The 21,219-nt window shown below is 38.9% G+C and overlaps 1 protein-coding gene across 2 annotated transcripts in view; it reads right to left on the bottom strand.

Moving 5' to 3' along the window:
• The window catches only part of SUCLG2 (succinate-CoA ligase GDP-forming subunit beta), a 262,478-nt gene that overhangs the window by 130,924 nt on the left and 110,335 nt on the right, over nucleotides 1-21,219 (bottom strand). For both annotated transcript variants that reach the window (XM_065884508.1, XM_065884509.1), the window contains exons 3-4: nucleotides 4,080-4,179; nucleotides 3,065-3,155 (exon numbers count right to left, since the gene is read on the bottom strand). In XM_065884508.1, coding sequence (XP_065740580.1) covers nucleotides 3,065-3,155; nucleotides 4,080-4,179 — 191 coding nt within the window. The remainder of the gene's footprint in view (nucleotides 1-3,064; nucleotides 3,156-4,079; nucleotides 4,180-21,219) is intronic.

The following is a 21,219-nucleotide window of genomic DNA, read 5'->3' as shown; positions in this document are numbered from 1 at the left end:
ACACGCTTGAATGCCTTTCTTTCTTCCTTTATGTTCTTAATCTTAATACTACAACTTGGATTGTACATGGTTTTCTCTCTTCATTGTGACTACACAGTACTTATATGTCAATATTTATTTGACCATGTCCCTGATGACAATTTATGTGGACTCATGTTTCTAAAATGCTGCCTCAGTGATTATTTCTGTACGTATAGCTTTGCTCCATTGTTTTAGTATCCCTGTGGTCAAGGTATATAAAGGTAAAATGGCTAAGTTTTATATTGTTCATATTTAAAATTTTGATAAGTACTATTAAATTTCCTTGGGAGAGAGAGGCTGTACCAACACTCCCAACAAAAATAGTAACAGATGTCTTGGATGTTTTTTAAAAGAAAATAAGAATATCCATGAAGAATCAGTACTAGAAGTGAAAATAATAAAATCACATACATTGCTTTTCCTCAAAGTTCAGAAATATGTTTCACAAAAAATGTTACTGATTAAGTGACATTAGATTTTAGCTACCCAGAAGCCACAAAAGCATTAATTTTTAAGTCACATGAAATGTGATAAGTATATGATGATCTAGAAAGCTATAACGTAATGAATACAGAACTTCTTTTCACACCTTTATGGAATTTATGACTGGTCAAAAATAAAGTACCTTATAAGGGGTTTCATAGTGATTCTTCTATCATAAATGGTAGCTCATGAGTTTGTAAGAAATATTTCTTGGCACACGGTGTTAGGATTTTCATAGAACCATTCTGATTTCAAGTCACTTTCTAATACAGAGCTAGTCTAGCGAGCCAGATTTAATAACTTTCAGTAGTTATTCTGACAAGCAATACAACGTTATAACATTTTAGGATAAGTGTCATTCAAGAGTCCTATTCTTAATCTTCTAAAGTGTTGACAGATATGCTCTACATTCCATCAAATTTCTATTTGCAAAGACCAGCTGCTGCCTCAAACAGCTCCTGCTTGGTAGAAACAACCGATCACTCTTCAAAAAAACATTTTCAGGAAAATGATGACTGTCAATAGATAATTCAAGAAATTTTTATATACAGACCAGTTTTTTGACATTAAGATGCCCTGCCTATGAGCCAGGATATTAAAATACTTTAGGGATTGTTACAGAGAGAATCTAAATGGACTCCACCAACACTCATGCCATGAGAAGTTCAGTTAGATACATTTCAATAATCTTCATCTGTGACTGACACAAACAATATCATCAACACAGCCTTTTCTTGGAGTCTTCCAGTATGGAAAGTTTTTTAACATACTTTACCCTATTTGACCAATGAACCTGTTTTTCATTTTTTTGTTGTTTGTTTTGTTTTTTATATATCATGCTACTCAAATTGTAGTGTGTGGATGAGAGCCAGTGTACAAACTATGTGTAACAGGACAGCGATGAGATAGGGTTAACAGTGTACTCAGTTTTTGAACTTAATCTCTTTGCGAAACAGTAAACAGTACGGGTACTGACTCATGGAGCACATGAGTAGCACTGTCTCACCTCCCCTATTACTATCCCAAGGAACACACCACAAACACAGACTTAGGAAAAAAAAACCAATGTGAATCGATGTATGTAATGTGCTTAAATAGCTTCTTGAACAAACTTAGAAATGTAAAGTTTCTATAATCTGGGAACTTCTGATTGATGTCAAAGATTCCATAAATTAAAAATGCATGTTCCTTAATGTTGTATATAATAATACTGTTACAAAATGTATTACATGTTACAAAATGTAATACACATTTTACAGAGAAAAAGAACAGAAACAAAGCATGGCAATTAAGGGGTGAGAACAGAGGGAAATTTTACTTTTCTAATTTTTATATTTCTGTATTATTGGAATTTTTTACATATGTTAATCACTTTTGCAATCAGGAAAAGAAACACTTACAAATAAATCACTCTGGTAGCTTCCTGGCAATGACTCAATTCACAATAATGCACTTATCTCTAGTATTTCATGAACTGACCTACAAAACTAATTTTATGCATATCTATATAACGTGAATCTTCTTTTGTGTATTTTTATATGCTTTTTAAAGGTATCACAAACTCTAATCTAAAACCCCATGTGTCCATATAAAGTAACAAATTCCTACAAACAAAACTACTAATCATATCCTCTGGGGACAAATTTTGAAGACGTTACACAGGTAAAGGCCCATAACCAGTTTAAAAAGGAAAAAAAAAAGTACCACGCTGGGCTGAACAAAAATAAATTCGAAAAACCACTTTAAGATGTAAACAGTTCTTGCATCTACCTGCGAGGCAGTGGGAAAGGGAAATAACCAGAACCAGTCTTGTTTGTGGGCTTCCTCGACATTTAGAAAGGCTCTGTGTTCTTAGAGGGGAGGAGCTAATGACCCTCCAGTATCTCCATCTCCCTCCAGCTCAGTGTCCTTTTCGGGACCAAGACAGACGCTCTCACGGTTAAGTTAGGCTCTGGCCTCAGCTCTGCCACTCACAATTTCATGGCTGAGGCAGGCCACTTTGCTCTCGGCTTTATTTTCTCTGTGTGCGTATGTATACACGTACGTGCCCTATACACACTTGGGTGTCCCAAGAGACCTCACTAATACAACATACTCCCAGTGAGAACAGTGGGTCAAAATGCTAACAATCTTAACGTAAGTTATAGGGGCACATAGAAAAACAACTGTAACGGGTACAGTCATTCTGATATACTGAGGATGAGGGTGGGGCTGCGAGGGAGCAGAGAATGTCTGTCACTGAGTCTAGGAGCTGTTATGCCAAGGTCTTTTGGCTTTAAATAGAATCGTGCCTGTGTTCTGAAAGAAAAAGGTATTATTTCAATCACTACCCATTTTTACTAAATGCTGATGACAATAAACACTATTACTACTTTAGAATCCTTTTTATTTCTCCTTGAAGTTACATCACACACAGAATTAACTATGTGAGGTTTCAAAAATAAAATGGCACGTTGCCAAAGTGCATTGCTTCATTTGATACTGTCAAAATTGAAGTATGATTTGATTTTCTTTTTTTTTTAACACATACACAGAAAATGACCAAAAGCATTCACATTACCTTGTTAACTTTCACACCTTCTTTTGGAGTTTGTTTTGTTGCTAGATTATACCCAATCATCTGTTTAGCCAGCTGTCCCACAACTTTAGGACTAAGAGAGAGGAGAAAAAAAAGAGAGAGAGAGAAGAAAGAAAAGAAAGTCAAGGTCTCTGTTGAAAATCATTTTAAAGTAGAGTCTGTATTATATCCCCAAGTCCACCCTGCCCAGGGCCCACCTCCACCTTCATAGAATCCATGGTGCTTTCTGCTCATACACTAGGTGCCTAGCACTGTACCAGAGGCTCACTGAGTACAAAATATATATGAATGAATGAAACAATAGGAGGGAAGCGGGGGAGGGGAAGGGAGGGGAGGGAAGGGAAACAAAAAGAAGCTTGCTTACATTTGCTATCCTCTCCCGCCAAATAAGTTACAGTCATAGTAGAGACACAATGCTGAAATGCATAGCAGACTAAGATAAGAGCTGAATAACAAATACTGGATAGTGGGCAATCTGGGAAGTAAGACCAAAGATGGGGATAAAGGAAAGGGGAAGAATCAAAGTAACCATGAAAGCTATGTGACAGGAGAGGAGAGGAAAGTGTTCAGTGTGTGGAGACATAGGATATAAAGCTGATCAGACAGGTTCAGATAAAGGAAGAATTGACTATCAGACAGGAGGGACCAGTGATGCCATTGGTAATGGGAAGCCACCGCAGGTTCTTGAGTAGGAGAGTGGCATTACAGAAGCAGCATTTAATTTGTAAGTGGTACCATATCAAACATGATGAACCACTGATTGTCTAGAACAGGAGTGTCAAGTTTTCACCAATTAGTGAACAAAAATCCTTTTGTGGGAGGAGAAGGGAAGCTAAGGCACTGCCAGAGCCCTCGACCTGTAATTTACTTCCTTTATGTGCCACCTCCTGCTCCTAGTTCCACCCCAGCCCTCTTTCTCGCTGCTCCTTTCAATCATGAGCAGGATCTTCCATAACTGCTTGCCCCAAAGACAAGGAATTAAAACTTCCTGGCTTACTCTTTTGTTAAATGAACGCCTCCTTTCAAACCGCTACTGAAGATACCTTTTCCTCTTCCTCCAGCTAAGATCTGGGCTTTTAAAACAATTTCTTTTGCATCTGCAAAAAAAAATCCAGAGTTAGTAGTTGATTTACAATTCTTTTTTTTTAAGCAACAAGTGAAGTGGTAATGACATAACTTCCAAAAGTGACTGGTAAAAGCTCTCTCAAACCGACTTTGAAAATGAAGGCAATAAAGAACTTCAAAAAACATCAATGTGCCTAAATACAAAGTCTGTTTATTGAGGACATTCAAATATTTCCTGCGAGTTTAATCTAATACTCAACCATCCCAAGGGAGAGCAACACATGGGTTCCCTGGCTCTTCTGAGTGTCAGAAGATGCTAAATAAATCCGGGCTGGAAGTATTAATTTTACTGTGTAAACACACTTCCATGTGGCAGAGACACCAATCTGCCAGAGGAGTTAACTACCTGTCAGCCATCTGAGATGTCAAAGGGAAGGCTAGTTTACGTGGGGGAAAGGTTTATTAAAGACAAGATGCAAAGGGAGTATTGAAGAACTGTATTCTTGGAAATCAACGGTTTTCTGAGCAGTTGTTCTATGTATTCAGTGGGGCTGGGCAAGGGAGGAGGAAATGGCTTAAAACTAAAAGTAAGCAGTATCTTTTCAATGTTGGCAGAGTAACAGAACATCCCAGAGGAAAGTGGTTGTGGAATCTTTGTTTCTCAAAACACTCAAGGAAAAAGTGAGCTGTTTGCTCTTGACCTTTGAGACCAAAGTCATAAACGCAAATATCTTTACAGGACTGGCGGGAAAGCTGGATGTGTGAAGCAGCCCAGTGATAGAGAAGGCGCCCTCAGCCAACAGGAATGCTCCCCTACCCAACCAACAAAAAGAAAAAAAAAGTCAGCCCCCAAATCAAATGCATTTAATAAATCAAAGAGTACACATCTTCAGGCCACAGCCTGGCATTCTCTGTTTGTGATCAAGTTTTGTTTGAAATTAGAGAATTAAGTCAGACAATCTCCGATACGGCTCTAACGGTTTTCTGGTTCAGCACACCAGGTTTAGAATCACAGACCCAGGTTTTAATCAAGCCTTCATCCCTTGCCCAGCTGTGTGATACTGGGCAAGTTACTTAATGTCTCTAAGACTCAGTTTACTCAATTATGAAACAATGTTGAGGGTTGTTTTAAGAATTAAATTAGAAAATATATGCAAATATCCCCAAATCCTAAAAACTCACTAATGAAAGAGTATTGCCACGATCAGTTAGTACATTTATTACCTTTGTATATTGTGAGGAACCAAAAGGTTGAGATGGAAAAAACTGTTGGAATCTGCAACCACTCATGTAAGGTCCATAACTGTTGGTTATTTCAACTATTACGACCATCACTGTTGTTACTCGTAGGCAAGCAGGCAACGGTTCAAAGAAAAGGAGCCACAGGTTTTATCATGAAGGCAATGGGGCACTAGGAAGGATGTGACACTATGAAGGCACTGGGTAAGACAGTCACTCTAGCTGATATAATCAGATTATTATTATTATTTTTTAAACATCTTTATTGGGGTATAATTGCTTTACAATGGTGTGTTAGTTTCTGCTTTATAACAAAGTGAATCAGCTATACATATACATATGTTCCCATATGTCTTCCCTCTTGCGTCTCCCTCCCTCCCACTCTCCCCATCCCACCCCTCCAGGCTGTCACAAAGCACCGAGCTAATATCCCTGTGCCTTGCGGCTGCTTCCCCCCAGCTATCTACCTTACTATGTTTGTTAGTGTGTATATGTCCATGACTCTCTCTCGCCCTGTCAAAACTCACCCTTCCCCCTCCCCATATCCTCAAATCCGTTCTCCAGTAGGTCTGCGTCTTTATTCCTGTCTTACCCCTAGGTTCTTCATGACATTTTTTTCCCTTAAATTCCATATATATGTGTTAGCATACGGTACTGTCTTTTTCTTTCTGACTTACTTCACTCTGTATGACAGACTCTAGGTCTGTCCATCTCATTACAAATAGCTCAATTTCATTTCTTTTTAAGGCTGAGTAATATTCCATTGTGTATATGTATAATCAGATTATTAAGGCTCATTGTCTTATTGGTTGGTCTTCCCTTCTATATTTGCGCACACTCAGAAAACCAGGGTTTACCTTCTCTCAGAAGTATACATAGTTCCTTCTTTGCTGCCCTCTATAACCTCTGACAATAGTTTCCGCCCAGGGTATGAACCATAACAACATCAGTCAAACGATGTCTTAAGATAAACTAGTTCCCATCAAATTGAGTAGAAGACAAGCTATGGTGACCGCTCATTATCAGAAACTCACCAGGAATGGGACCAAATAAAATGAATTTATTGCATATTTAGGCTATTGCATGTAGGAGTAGTATTAAGATCAAGAACTTTGAAGAAAAACAGACTTAGTTAAAATCTCCAACTCTGCCTATCCCTTTATTTATAGAGAAGAGGAGAATGAGATTCAGAAAGGTAAAAGTAACACATCCATCTATAAAATAGTCAAAACAAAAATAATCTATAGTGTTAGAATGAAGTGAAGAATAAATGAAAATGGTAGGTAAAGTACTCATCTCAAAGTCTGGCGCATTAAAAAAAGAGTCAAAATATGATAGCCATCATCATTATAATTATTTTCAGCAATTAAGCAAAGAAGTAGAATACAGAAAGACATTTCCAATTTCTCTTTTTAAGACGTCAAGTAGAAAAACACTTTTTGCTGTCTACTTAAGTTTTTAATTGTGATCTCTTCAAATTCTTTAAAAAGGATAACTAGCATTCCATTGCCATTATCATTTTTCATATCCTTGTCATCCAGAAAAAGAGATGCTTTCCTCTCCAAGCTTTCCAACAGCAAAACCTGAAAGCCATACAGACTACCTAAATGGGCAATGTTAACTGGTGTTACACAGGTCTGATTAGATAAGCTTTAGGCACTAACCATCAAGACACAGAAACAGCTGTAGGCTCAATGAAGTGTTGTCAGTTATTCATATCACCACCGATCATGTATTAAAGGATTCCAACTTGGTCTACAGTTGGTAGGGAGGGAAAAGAAAAAGGGAAAGAAAAAGATTATATCAAATCTAGGTACATCTTCTGCAGCTTACACCCCAGGCCAAAAATAAGTTCACTACAATCATCTCTTCTGCTTAGATCTCAAATACTAAATCAGTACAGCAGGTCAGTAGCCCAAAGTAAAATAAGTTTGTCTCATCTTGAGGGAAACTCACATAAAGTAATTTAACTCATGTGGCTATTTACTCAAAGTGTTAAAAATTAAGTGGCCAAATCCTTCTGAACAGTAACTAGTTTTTTCATTCAGTATTTACCAAGTGGATTCACACTTAATGTCACTGTTTCCGTTTTATTTAAAGATCTGATTTCTCCAAAAACGTGTACAAATTTCTCTTTGTTTTTTTAACGTTACCTCTCTGTTCCCAAACAGAACTACAAAAGAATATCCATACAGGAAATTCCATATTTGCATGAATACACAGATGAATTAACTGTATTTTAGGATATAAAGCTAAAAAGAGACAGTGGGGGAGGACTCTCCTCCAATAAATTTTGTACAGAAATGGATTGCATCTATACATTGATAACCATATTAATGGTATAACCCAGGTCTGTATAACTCCAAATTCCCTGCTCTTAACCGATACTTTTACATGCAGTAGCCTAAATATGCAATACATTCATTTTATTCTCTTCCTTTACTGGTGAATTTCTGATAATAAGCAGTGCTCATGGCTAGGGTTCTATTGGGTTTGATGCAAACCAGTTTACTATAACTCATATATATTTTAGGAGAAAAACGCACTATAGAGACATATTTGACAAACTTAATAGATACGTAAGACTTTCAAATACCATTATCACTTAAGAGAACAAACTTTATAGCCATGAAGAAAGCCTAAAAAAACCCCTCTGAGCCATGGTCTTATTTCACTCTATTAGCATTAAAATAATGCTTTCGCGGGCTTCCCTGGTGGTGCAGTGGTTGAGAGTCTGCCTGCCGATGCAGGGGACACGGGTTCGTGCCCCGGTCTGGGAAGATCCCACATGCCGCGGAGCGGATGGGCCCGTGAGCCATGGCCGCTGAGCCTGCGCGTCCGGAGCCGGTGCTCCGCAACGGGAGAGGCCACAGCAGTGAGAGGCCCGCGTACCGCAAAATAATAATAATAATAATAATAATAATAATAATAATAATGCTTTCTCACTTTTTTCCTCTCATTCTCCACCACAAGTGTTGTTATAATTACAATAATACAGTTTTATACCAATTTTTATAGTTCCCCAACAGTCCCATGCTGGATAATAAACATTCTTGGAAGCGTTATTAAATCTTAAAGAATAAATAAATTCATTAAGGAAAGCATAACCTAAATAGAATAAATAAGAAATGTTTTTAATTAGGCAGGCTTTGTAAAACTACTTCACTTTGCTTTTCGGAGATGGAATTCTGAAAATACATTTATGCAAAATAATGTTCACAAGACATATTTTAGAACCTGAACACAAATGGGCCATAGCAAATGTCTGAAAATGTTAGTCAAATATATCAATAAGGGCTTCCCTGGTGGCGCAGTGGTTGAGAGCCCTCCTGCCTATGCAGAGGACACGGGTTTGTGCCCCGGTCCAGGAAGATCCCATGTGCCACGGAGTGGCTGGGCCCGTGAGCCATGGCCGCTAAGCCTGCGCATCCGGAGCCTGTGCTCTGCAACAGGAGAGGCCACAACAGTGAGAGGCCCGCGTACCGCGAAAAAAAAAAAAAGAATATCAATAACAGTAAGTTATTTTCAACTATCCTTTTTAAATAGTTTGGTGATCAAACAAATATTTGTATTACTGAACTGGTTTTTATTCAGTATTGCGCTCTTTCAAAGTGTAATACTTTCTAAACACAAAATGTATTACTCTATATACCGGTACTGTAGCAAGGTGACTACTACCATGATCATCTATTTTGATTCAATAACACTGTAGTTTGGGGCGGGGGGGGGGGGGGGGGAACTACGATTTCTATGATTCACTGACAAGCAAAATTGCAATATTCAGTTTTAAGCACAACGGCACTGTGTAATTTCTAACATAGTGATCACCCTTCATGAGGTTTGATAGAATCCTTAATAGAGAAAGTTAAAATGTATTTCAGATTTACCTATTACTGTACGGCAAGGAGAAAGCGGAGTGGGAGGCAAGAGAAGAGTTGAAAGCTACTATGAAAAGATGAATCTTAATAAAGAACATACAATTTATAGGGCGATAATAGAGACCCAAGTGGCAACTTCCCAAAGGAAATGAGCTAACATCCCTGTTTTCATTATGACCTCAGAACCCAAACTTAAAAGTGGAGAATTACCTATCTTAATCATTACTCTAATATCTCCTATAGATTGACCCCTATTTCCTCAAATTGTGAGTAGGTTGCTCGCTGGGAAATAAGACTGTTTCTAAGAATGAAACAAGTATTTCAACTTTCAACAAGTCTGACATGGGCTCACAAACACTGCAATAGAGAATTTCAAACATATGAGACATCAGAATAACCCATTTCACCACTGGTCACATCCCTAGACTAAAACAGAATTGGAGATACTTGGCTCTCCATCAGACTGCTACCCATCAAAGACTTAAATTAAACATACCTGGAACAGTGATTTACAAATATAAGTAAAAGATGGAAATAAAACGATCTCTAGGACAGGGGTTTTGTAATACAAATAGGAAGTTATCCAGGGAGACATTATTTCACATTAAAAAATTCTTTTATTATTCTTATAAAATGAGGCTTTTATGTAAGTTTTAAATCTTAATTTCTTAATATGGTAAGCCAATTAATCCCACATTATCTAAAATAATTCCTTCATTTGGATACTGTGAGGGCATGATAATGCCCATTTGAACAGTTTATTAATTATAATGAAGATAATAATATTATCTTAACACAAAACACAATTTTATTTTCGAGGGAATCATTTTGAGCTCTTATAAAAACCCCTAAATTAAAGTTTGATAAATCATTCTTTTTCAAATTGCCATACTCTTAAAAATATTGTATATTTAATCCTACATTATAGACCTTATTAAAATCTATAATGATAAATTAGCCTACTCTTCTGATTTTGTCACTGGTGTTATTAATTGCTTTCATAACCTTTAATACACACTTTGTTGGTGATAAAAATTTTAAAGCTAGATAAAAATTACCTCCAGAAAGGCTCGATTTAGTTGTAATATCTTACTTTTTCTGTAGTTTAATACTTATAAACCAATCTTACATTTTGCCTATTAGATTAAAAGATATATTTCCATAACAAAGGTTAAGGATAGAACCTCCTGACACTGATGCCAAAAATAATGTGATCGTATTCAAGCACCTGTAGCTAATCAAAAAATGTCTAATGGGCTTCCCTGGTGGCACAGTGGTTAAGAATCCGCCTGCCAATGCAGGGGACACAGGTTCGACCCCCAGTCTGGGAAGATCCCACATGCTGCGGAGCAACTAAGCCCGTGCGCCACAACTACTGAGCCTGCACTCTAAAGCCCATGAGCCACAACTCCTAAAACCCCAACACCTAGAGCCCATGCTCTGCAACAAGAGAAGCCACCGCCATAAGAAGCCCACGCACCGCAACGAAGAGTAACCCCCACATGCTGCGGAGCAACTAAGCCCGTGCGCCACAACTACTGAGCCTGCACTCTAAAGCCCATGAGCCACAACTCCTAAAACCCCAACACCTAGAGCCCATGCTCTGCAACAAGAGAAGCCACCGCCATAAGAAGCCCACGCACCGCAACGAAGAGTAACCCCCGCTCAGCGCAACTAGAGAAAGCCCACACGCAGCAACGAAGACCCACCGCAGCCAAAAATAAATAAATTTATTTATTTTAAAAAATGTCTAATACTATAAGACTGCAACCACAGGACATTAAACAAATCTGCAAATGAAGCCACTTGATAAAAAGAATTTTTCAGAACAAGTTTCTTCAAAAGAAGAAATTTCCAGAAATCTCTACTGTTTTATGTATAGTAGGGATTAATGATATACATTACTAATAATAACATCTGTAACATTTGTAACTTCAACATATCCTGGAAACCGTCACAGATGATGAAAAGCATTTATGAACATCAATAGCATTTCTACAGTATTTTGTGGTACATTTGAAGGAAAAGAATGATAAAGGAAAACTAGCTATTAAAAATTCATTTTTAAGGCAAAGATGTGTTCAGTCAGGGCTCAATGAGGGAAGCAGAACCACTGTGAGTTATGGATAAGGGATTTATTACAGGAATTAAAGCTGAATTTGTAGGAGATGCTGAGAAAGGAAAGGTGTGAAAGTAGAGGCTGGAGGATCAGGAGTCACCAAGCAGCCAATGAGAGGAGTCACCAACTAGCATATGCAGGATCTGTGAAGAAGGGTATGGGACTTGTTGCCACGCATCTCATGATGGCTTTGTGTTCATGTTGATCAGCAAGGTCAGCAGTTGGAAAACAGCTAGACATGGAGCACAAAGGAACAAAGACAAGTTGGACCCTCTTGCCAGCATGTCTACATCTACCCATCACTGCATCACAAAGTAATGGGTGCATTTCAAGTTCTGTGCAAATTCCAAATCTGGGCAACTCTAACCTGATATATACAAGGAAGGGGATTCTTAGAAACGGAGTTCCACCAAGCTGACACAGTATAAATTACCACAGATGATAATAAAGGAATCAGAAGGCAAAGCCCGTAACTGTTGCAGGTTCAGAATTAATATTTTTTTACATTTTTCTGAGCGGCTTGAGAACCTATCCTGGACCAGGGTATATGAGGGATATACTCTGTCTGTCTTCAGTAGCAGACAATTGGAAGCTACATGATCGTACAGAAATATAAGGGGATCTCTTGTTGATGTGAACCAGTGATGAACAAGAGGGGAGAAAAAGGTGACAATGCCCAGAACTGATATGCAAAGGTAAACTCACAACAGTTTTATTTTCAGAGACAACTGGAAAGACTGTGAAATTTAAAATGTACGCACCATATATATGGCTGGGCTGCACTCATATTTAAAGATGTTTCTTTCACTTTCACAGCAATATTACTAGTATTCTGAGATCTTCCACCTTCATGTTTAGAAATCTTGTCTATTCCCTATTTTCTCTTACTTAAGTCAATTCCTCTATCTGGCCCTCCACTTGCTGAGAGATGCTCTCATATGCTACTGTCTGGAATCAGTCCCACTGCCTGTTTGCTGTCCTCATTCTGCCACCCTGGTCTACTGGCCAAACCACCACCACTTTCCTCTAGTCAAGAAAGATCCTCCAGCTTCTCACAAGTGGGTCCTTTCTGGGGACCTTCTCAAGCAGAGTGGCTGAGCCCCTAGTGAGGCAGCTTTTTCCTTTTCAGCACAGTCTCTATCCCAGAGGACACAGTCTCCAGGAGAGACTTGGGATCAATGAAACCTGATGCTTTTGTGCCCTCAGAGCTATAGCGCCTGCTGCCCAGCCTTCCCCTTTTCCTCACTCACAGAGATTTAGCAGGAACCCCTCGACTTTCTAACCAGCTCCACTCTTTAGAGACTCTTTCTCCTAACAGGCCCTGATTTCCAAATTGCAGAGTGCATTCAAAATCCTTCTCAGCCTCCTGAGTCCAATGCAAATCAAGGAATAGTACTGGGCATCTGTTCCATGCTCCTGAAAAATTCATGACAGTTAAGAAACGTGGAATGTTCTAAGACAATTAGGAGGTCCATCTGTCCAATGCACACAAAACACCCTTTGGTAGAGCAATCCCACTTCTGTGAAAATCAGCTACAGAAACAAGGATTTTCACTGCCATGTTATTATAAGAGGGAAACACTGAAAACAACCAAAATGTCCATCAGCATTTGGACATTCGGGTTTGGAAAAACAAATTTTACATAGCCACATGATGAAATGATACAATACTATATATCTATCAACCATGATTAAGTATATCTTTATGTATAAACATGGGGAAATGTCCATAGACACTATACGCTTTAAACTGAGTTAGTGATTAATATTTAAAAAGTCACATTTGTGAATCATTATATAGTCATAATGAAATCTAAATGGACAATAACCACATTATTAACTGAGGTTATCTTAAGGAGGTAAGGAGGGGTATTATGGGTAGAACATTACCTTTTTTCAGTACTGATTCAAATTTTTTGCAATTATCATGTGCTGTCATAAAAAAATTAAAATGTGAGATAAATATAGACAGTTATTTATAGTGGTTTGTCTTGAATATTTAAATGTTCCTTTCTGTATCAGTCTTTATAGTTTTAATCTGTGGGGTCAGGGATGCCTACACTTGAGGAGGCCTCCAGAAGGCATCTTTAAGAAATATGGTTCATCGTCTCACAACATGACTTCCTAAGGTGTCATGCAAGAAAACTGACAGCAGCAGAAAACCTTTTTTCCCTTTTAAAATATCTCTTGAGCACCTGCAGGAATTCAAAGATTTAAAAAAGTCATAGTCACTGCCCTTCAGAGACTTAAAATCTACTGAAGGAAAGAGATACAAACAAAGAATTACTGAAAAACATGAATGCTTTCACAAGTGGCAAGAACAAAGTATAGTGAGAAGGGGAAATGGTGTCAAGTTAAGCAGGGCAGGAGAAAGAATAGAAGAGCCGGGAAGACAAGAAGAGCTGTGAGTTTTCTAGGTAGATAAAGCTGGGGAGTGAAGATACCAAGGGGTAAACAGCTAAGAAAGGCTACTTTGCTTTTCCATTTATACTTGTTTGGCTGTCTTAGTTACCTATTTAAATTAGAAACCACTATCGCATCACTTCAAATAAACCAGTAAAGCATGCCAAGGACTCAGCACTCAAATTTGTTATTTCAGATCTTCAGAAAACCTCTACTTCAATAAAAGTTTATTTATCTATACTCAGGAACAGCATATAAATGAAAAAACACATGTATGGTCTTTGTTAAATTTAGTTATTTTGCCCTAAGTGCTTTTAAGATCTCCAATAATTTTATCACGGTGGTCTTTAAAAAGCCCCCAATCAGGTATACTCTCACACAGGACTGTGAAAGCTCCCAAGGGGTCAGTGAGATTCAAACTAAGCAGTTGTTTGATAATAGCAAGAGTTACATATATGTCCACCCCCTCCTAACCTGCAAATAAACACATATTCCAGACTTAAAATGTGCAACCATTCTAAATGCCAGAAATATAGAATTCCAAACACTGACTTGGTGATGTTGCTATAAAAAGGAAACCAGGAGGTTTTCATTTTCCATTTTAAAGTGCTAAAGTGGTGGGTGACACTCTGGAGTTAAGTAGAAGCCAGGAATGACCCACCCCAAGGGAGATGAAAGATCTCAGAACCACTTTCCCATGATATACACATCTACTGTGGTCCAGCATAAACTGTTATGTAGCCTTCAAATCGCATTGAGTTTTAAATTGCAGTGTCTTGCTCTTTTATTGCCTGTCCTGATCCATTCATTGTGCCTGAAATCTAAGTTTATTGCTTGAATATTAAACACAGGAAGGATTTTAGAGTGCATCCTAGAGGATGAAATCATGCAATTTCAGTGAACTAGGAAGAGTTTATATTTGGCTGACTTTCGAGGGTTGCAAAGGCCTGAGAAATAGTTACTTTTTCCTTTTCCTGCTATGCCAGCTTTCGTTGGTTTTCATCCTTCCTTTCTTCCCCTCTGCTTCCTTCTTCCTTCCCACCCTTCCTTCCTCCTTTTCTCTTACCCTTCCTTGTATTGTTTCCAATTTATTTAAGTGCAAGTTCTATTATATCTAAGATAACTAGCTTCAGTTTCAACAGTTCAGTTTCAACAGCCTGAAAGATCAGCACTAACTTCAAATTTCACCTCCCATCACACCCTCCTCAAAACCACTCCCAAATAAGGACTAATACACTTAAATCCCTCAGAATTGGAGCACTCATCATCAACCTGATCTACACCTGACTTCAGAAGCCACAAAGCCTGGACCTACTTTCTTGGACTGTCTTCAGAACAACCATTCTGATTATCTTTGAAGCATTCAAACGAGGATGGTCTCTTCTGGGACTTCCTGCATCATTTTTTTTTTTTTTTTTTAATGCCTGGTTTGAGCAAGAATTCATACTGGAATGAGCCAGCCCAAGTGTTATAAATAAGAAATTAAAGAATTAACAAGCTGATGTGCACCCTCTAGGATGCACATCATGGGGAAAAATTAATAAAAATTTTTTGAGTTGAATTTGGAATTGTTACACCGGAAAACACAGTAAAATACTCAAGAGCTGGCATCCACACCTGGGAAAAGTATAAGAAAATTCTGGCAGGTTTTAAGTAGCTAGTACTAGTGTGGCAGAGAAATAAAATCCTGTTCCATGCTTGACCAAGCAAGCAGTCCTATATGAGGATACCCTCTGAAATCCCGATCACTAGGAGACATTTACTCTCAAGATTCACATTTCATTATGGCAGCTGGAAAGCCACCAGATAAGCCTATTCTTCCTACCCAATGACCGACCTCTCCTTTAAAAGTGTGGCCAACATCTGTTCTGTATCCCACACTCTCCCTCACCATCACAGTTTTTTTACTCTGTTTTTCACCTTAGTTTCCAGGAATATGATATCAGACATCTGGAAGTAAATAGCACATCCACAGAACTACCTAAAATATTCCCTTCGTCTCCCACTGCTAGTGACCTTAAATCCAGCTGCAGCTTTTTTCAGGTCCCTGACCCTTTCTCTTTACCTCCCATCAAGAGTTTGGAACAGGCTGCCATAATGCATAAACATGATTCCACTGTGGGGAAGGAAGGAGATCTTGCTACCCTAGATGAATTTCCCAGGACACTTGTCCATAAAGCTATGGACAAGTGTCCATAGCTATTTTGTCCATAACCTCAAAATAGGATGGCTTAGCCATATACAAAGGGAGCGATTTTTATGATGAATTAAATCAACATTGACTCGGGAATGCTACAAAGTCTCACAAACCAGATCTCACCTCTCCTCTGGAGGGCCTTCTAGTTCAAAGGAGATGCCACACCGAAGAGGGGCCACAGAGCCGGGGAGGGCCCTGTCACACTGGATGAAGCCACACTCAGTTTAGCCAATCATGCCCCTCACACCTTCTCTAGTGTTTGTTGCTACTGAAGGGCACACACAGCATGATGCAGAATGAGATGGCCTCATTCCCCTGGAAATGACCAAGCAGGAGTGCCAGGTACATAGTGGGCCCTCAGCATATGGTCATTCATTTATAATCATCACTTCTTTTGCACTGTGAAATCATAATCACAGTATTTATTAGGTGTTTACTGTGGAATAAGATTTGTGCTAAGTGTATTCATTACCCACATTTAACAAATAACTCCACTGAGGTTATCTGGAGTAACACAGCTAGCAAGAAGTAGAGTCAGAATGTTTCAGCAAGAAAAATAATTCTAGAGACTGTGCTTTAACCCTTTCACATAAGAGCCTCATTATTGGTTTTTTTTCCCCCCAACATTTTGTTATTAAAATTTCCAATCACATAAAAAAAAGTTGAACGACAAGTAAAGATCTACACACTCACCACTCGGATTCTATAACTGCTAACATTTAACTACATTTGCTTTATCCCAAATCTCTCCATCCATCACAGCCCATCTTTTATTTCTTCACGCATTTCAAAGTAAGTTGCAGACATCAGTGCAGTTACCCTTAGACTCTTCAGGACTCATAACAGTAACTAAAGTTAATACCTGTTTACAGTTCTTTTTTGGCGAGAGATACAATTTACATACAGTGAAATGTCCAAATCTGAAATGTACCATTCAGTAGGTTTTGACAAATGCATATACCTGTATGACTCAAATCCCAACCAAGAAACACATTGTTGTTCGTGACAGCATATTACTAGAGTGTCCTTAGGACAAAATATCTAAATAGAACAGCACTGACAATGAGGATATTAAATCTCTTACTGAATTTTCACTGAAACTAAACATAACAAAATATTAAATTCTTACACCTCAGCACAAAGATCAATCCCTGGCCTATAGACAGGCCACCAACAGATATGTGACTATTCAAGAAGTGTAAAAAGCAATCAGTTCTCCCCCACCCACCCCACGACCTCCAAATCAGAATCCTGCTCGAAATTCCTAGTCAGTCAGTGACATGCAAAGTACTGATTTAAAAAGGGATTTTTTTGTTTGTTTGTTTACCACGAGCATATATAACTTTTTGAACACAACTAATTATTTTAAAACATGAACTTTTCCAGCCCTGATACTTTGAAAGCTCGGGGAAACTATCAATAATAGCTGCACCAAAGGTGTTTCCTTGCACCATGTCTGTCCTGGTATTTTGGTGTGGCTATTCCATTTTGAAAAGGGAAGTGAATTCTCCTGGGGATTCTTGCAACCTCCAGAAAAGCCAGGATGATGCTTCCAGCCTTAATCTGATGCTTAAGTGATGGAGTGATGAACATGACAATCTTTGGCCCAAAGCTTTTCTAGGCTGTCAATGTCCCTGTCACTGCCTGATATTAACATATTGGGATTGGAGACTTTCCATAAGCCTCCAGGGTTTTTGAAAGAAAACCACTAGAAAGTATTTAGAAGACAAAAGCCAAGACATATCTGCGCTATAACCTACATTACTCTTTTGCAAACTTTAGAAAATACAGATACAAATGCTTTAAAAAAAAGTCTGCAATGATAGAAAGTCTACATCAACAGTTATCTACAGGGGTGAAGTTTCAAATGATTTTTACTTCCTTCTTTAAAGCTTTGATATTACCTGCACTTTTTACAAGTGCTTTATAAATGCTTATGCCATTTATAATCAGAGAAAAACTATTTTCAGATTTAAATAAAATATATGTTTATGTGACCTAGTAAGAACAATAACAATAATATTGCTAAGTGGGGGGGAGGGGGAAAAAGTTTTCCGTAATCGAAAATATATGTCATTAAATATATGTACATGTATGCATACAGGCATATATAATATGTATACTGAGCATTAATCTGGAATAAAATATACCAAAGTATTAACTGATTATTTGGAGCAGGGGAGGAGATTACTGGTCTTTCTGACAGCAAATATGCTACAAAGAACATGTATTATTTCTGTGAATTTTTAAAGCAAGTTCATCACACATTAGATTACACTGGTGCCTGAGATGTGCACAGAACACTGCCATTCAGCTTCACTGGGCTCTACCACCCCTTGCTCACTTCATGGGCGGTATGACTCAGAATGGAGGACAGAGGCAAAACACGGCCACTTCTCAAATCAGCAACTAATCTTCCAGTTCAAAGCCAGCTATGGTGTTCCCTGGGCCTAGGGACTCACACACCTGTGCTTTCCAGAATTAGTTGCATCTGATCCATGCAAGGAATGTGAAGATTCGTCCCTATGAGATTCAGGACAAGTCATTGGGGCTCAAGTCACCAGTTTCCTTAAGGGGACATAAAGGGGTCAAGTGCCCTCTTGAGGTGCCCTTCAGCCCTTCAGATGTATGTGCAGAATTATTAAAGCATCTCCTTTCTATGTACATAAACCTACCATCCCTCTTAAGTCCCTCCCAAAGAAGGAAACATATTGGAGATGATCAGAGTATACTGGTAAGTTAATGAGCCACTGGTAGACAGCCTTGGATCACAACTCAGGTTTTTTTCCTCACTAGCCAGTTGAGTGACCTTGGCCAAAGAATAACAGAACCTCAATTTTCTCATCTATGAAATGAAGCTGATAAAAGTAGCGCTTACCTTTGAGAACTGCTATGACTATTAAATGCTAGGGGCTGGTGGGAGGTGGGGGGGAGGCAGGGAGTATGTAAGGTATGTAAAGTTACTTAATACAATACCTGGCTTACATCCTCACTTATATTTATGTCTTAAGTTTCAAGTAAATAGTAGATGATGATGATAAGGATGAATATGTTGTTCATTCGGCAAAAATGTTTCATAGTAAGTAATAAATGTGGTTTTACTGACTTTTATAAGTGTTTAGATACCGATGTCTTACTATTTTTCCAATCATTCAGAAATGATCAATAAAATGTGCTCATGGTTGATGAGAACATACTAGTTCAAATCAAGTTGTTTTTTTTTTGTTTTTTTTTTTTTTTGCGGTATGCGGGCCTCTCACTGCTGTGGCCTCTCCCGTTGCGGAGCACAGGCTCTGGACGCGCAGACTCAGCGGCCATGGCTCACGGATCTAGTCGCTCCGCGGCATGTGGGATCTTCCTGGACTGGGGCACGAACCCGTGTCCCCTGCGTCGGCAGGCGGACTCTCAACCACTGCACCACCAGGGAAGCCCTTAAATCAAGTTTTAAAAGGTCAGATACCTTCAAGAGAAACCCAAATCTATAGACATTTAGCATTGTCCTCCTGCTACCTCCCAGATGGACTATTGCTTTTGTAAGTAAACTGAGTATCTCTGGATCCCAGATAGGATTCCCCTGCCACAAATGCACACCATGTTTTTATTTACGTTTGGATAGCAGTTTGTTTAGTTCCAAGGTCTGCATGTTTCCTTACTTTTTGCTCGTCTCCCTTTCGATACCCTTGACTGTTGCCTGGAACGAGTGGCCCTGGTCCATCCGCCACGTTTCCTGGCAGAGAACTCATTGCTTGACTCCATCTGGAGTTGCTCAACTTCAGGCCTCATTAGCAGGCTGAGGCTTGTACAACACAGCACATCCCTCCCCCAGCACTGATGCTGGGTCTGTTCCAGCCCTGTGGCAGCCTGCAGGGGAGGGAAAATGAGCTGGGAGGCAAGCTAGACACAGAGCTTGGCTGGCATTTTGTACATCAGCGTTAGGACACATGGCTCTCTGTCCTTTAGTGTCAATGCTGCCATTGCTATTACTGCTACTATGGTGGTTGAGGTTGTTGTCATGTCTCAAAGACATCATATTTTCCGGACTATCTACCAAGAACTAGTCAAAGGACTTTATACACCTCATCTCTTTTAATCCTCACATCAGCCCTCTGCATAAGATACTATTCCTAGATATGAGAACACTGAAACTCAAAGAATTAAAGTCCCTTGTCCAAGATCACACACAAGTTGTAAATTCCAGAGCACAGGCTCAGGCCAGAGCTGAAGATCCACCAACACCATCTGAGCATGACCTCCTACTACCCTCACCAATTCATGTTTGCGGGAGTGAATGAGGTTGGGAGCGGGTAAGGTGACAGTGGTCAGAGAGAAAGCAAGCCACCCACTTCCAAATTTGACCAGAATTCTTGACCATGGGTTCTGGGATCTGCCAACTAAAATGAAGAAAAAGTGATGACCCAATAATAGCAGAACAAGAAAGACCTCCCATTTTGAGTCAAATGAAAGGCTATGCCCATAAGGTAGCTCACATGGATTAACAGCTTCACAGACAAACCTTTTAACTGTGTATACAACCAAATGTTTTTGTGATGTATTGTACCTGATCATCTTGTAAAAAAACAAAGCCTACTCGATCAGTGTACTCCCTCAGTACTTTTTTTATTATTATGCATGTTTTTTTTTTAAAGACAGCAGTCCAGGTTGATGGGGTGCAGATGTCAGAGAGGAATTCTCCAAAGGCAAAGACAACACTGGCCCTTCCTTCTCTGAGGCACTTGTTACCACAGATAGGGATGTCCACGACACAGGAATGCCAGAGTGTGGGCCTGAGTCCACTCTCTAGCATTAGGGTTCCTGGATTCAAACTCTGCTTCAACTCTTTTACTTAGCTGTATAAAATCTTAAAAGTCACTTAACCTCTCTAAACTTCAGTTTCTTCCTCTGTAAAACGGAGAGGATAATAGTAAATCTCTCATGGGTTACTGGGTAAATTCAAGCATGCAATCCATGTGAGTACTTTGAACAATGCCTGGCAACACAGCAGGTGTTTTCTATTAAAGAATGTGAACTACTATAGGCTTTATGACTTACATCCTCTGATATCGCCTCATACGTTCCTTAAATAAATCCATTAGCCTTCACATCTTCCTCTAACAAATGTCATTACTGTTTGAGCCTCTGCTAGGTGACAAGCAATATAATGGGTGCTTTGTGCATCTATTATCTTTAATCCTTCCAATAATTCCATAATTTAGAAATTATTGTCCCCAGTCTACAG

Source organism: Phocoena phocoena, chromosome 10 (assembly GCF_963924675.1).
Source record: "Phocoena phocoena chromosome 10, mPhoPho1.1, whole genome shotgun sequence".
In the NCBI taxonomy this organism is placed as follows: Eukaryota; Metazoa; Chordata; class Mammalia; order Artiodactyla; family Phocoenidae; genus Phocoena; species Phocoena phocoena.
The sequence above is the reverse complement of the archived record's forward strand: the minus strand, read 5'-3'. Positions and strand labels throughout refer to the sequence as shown.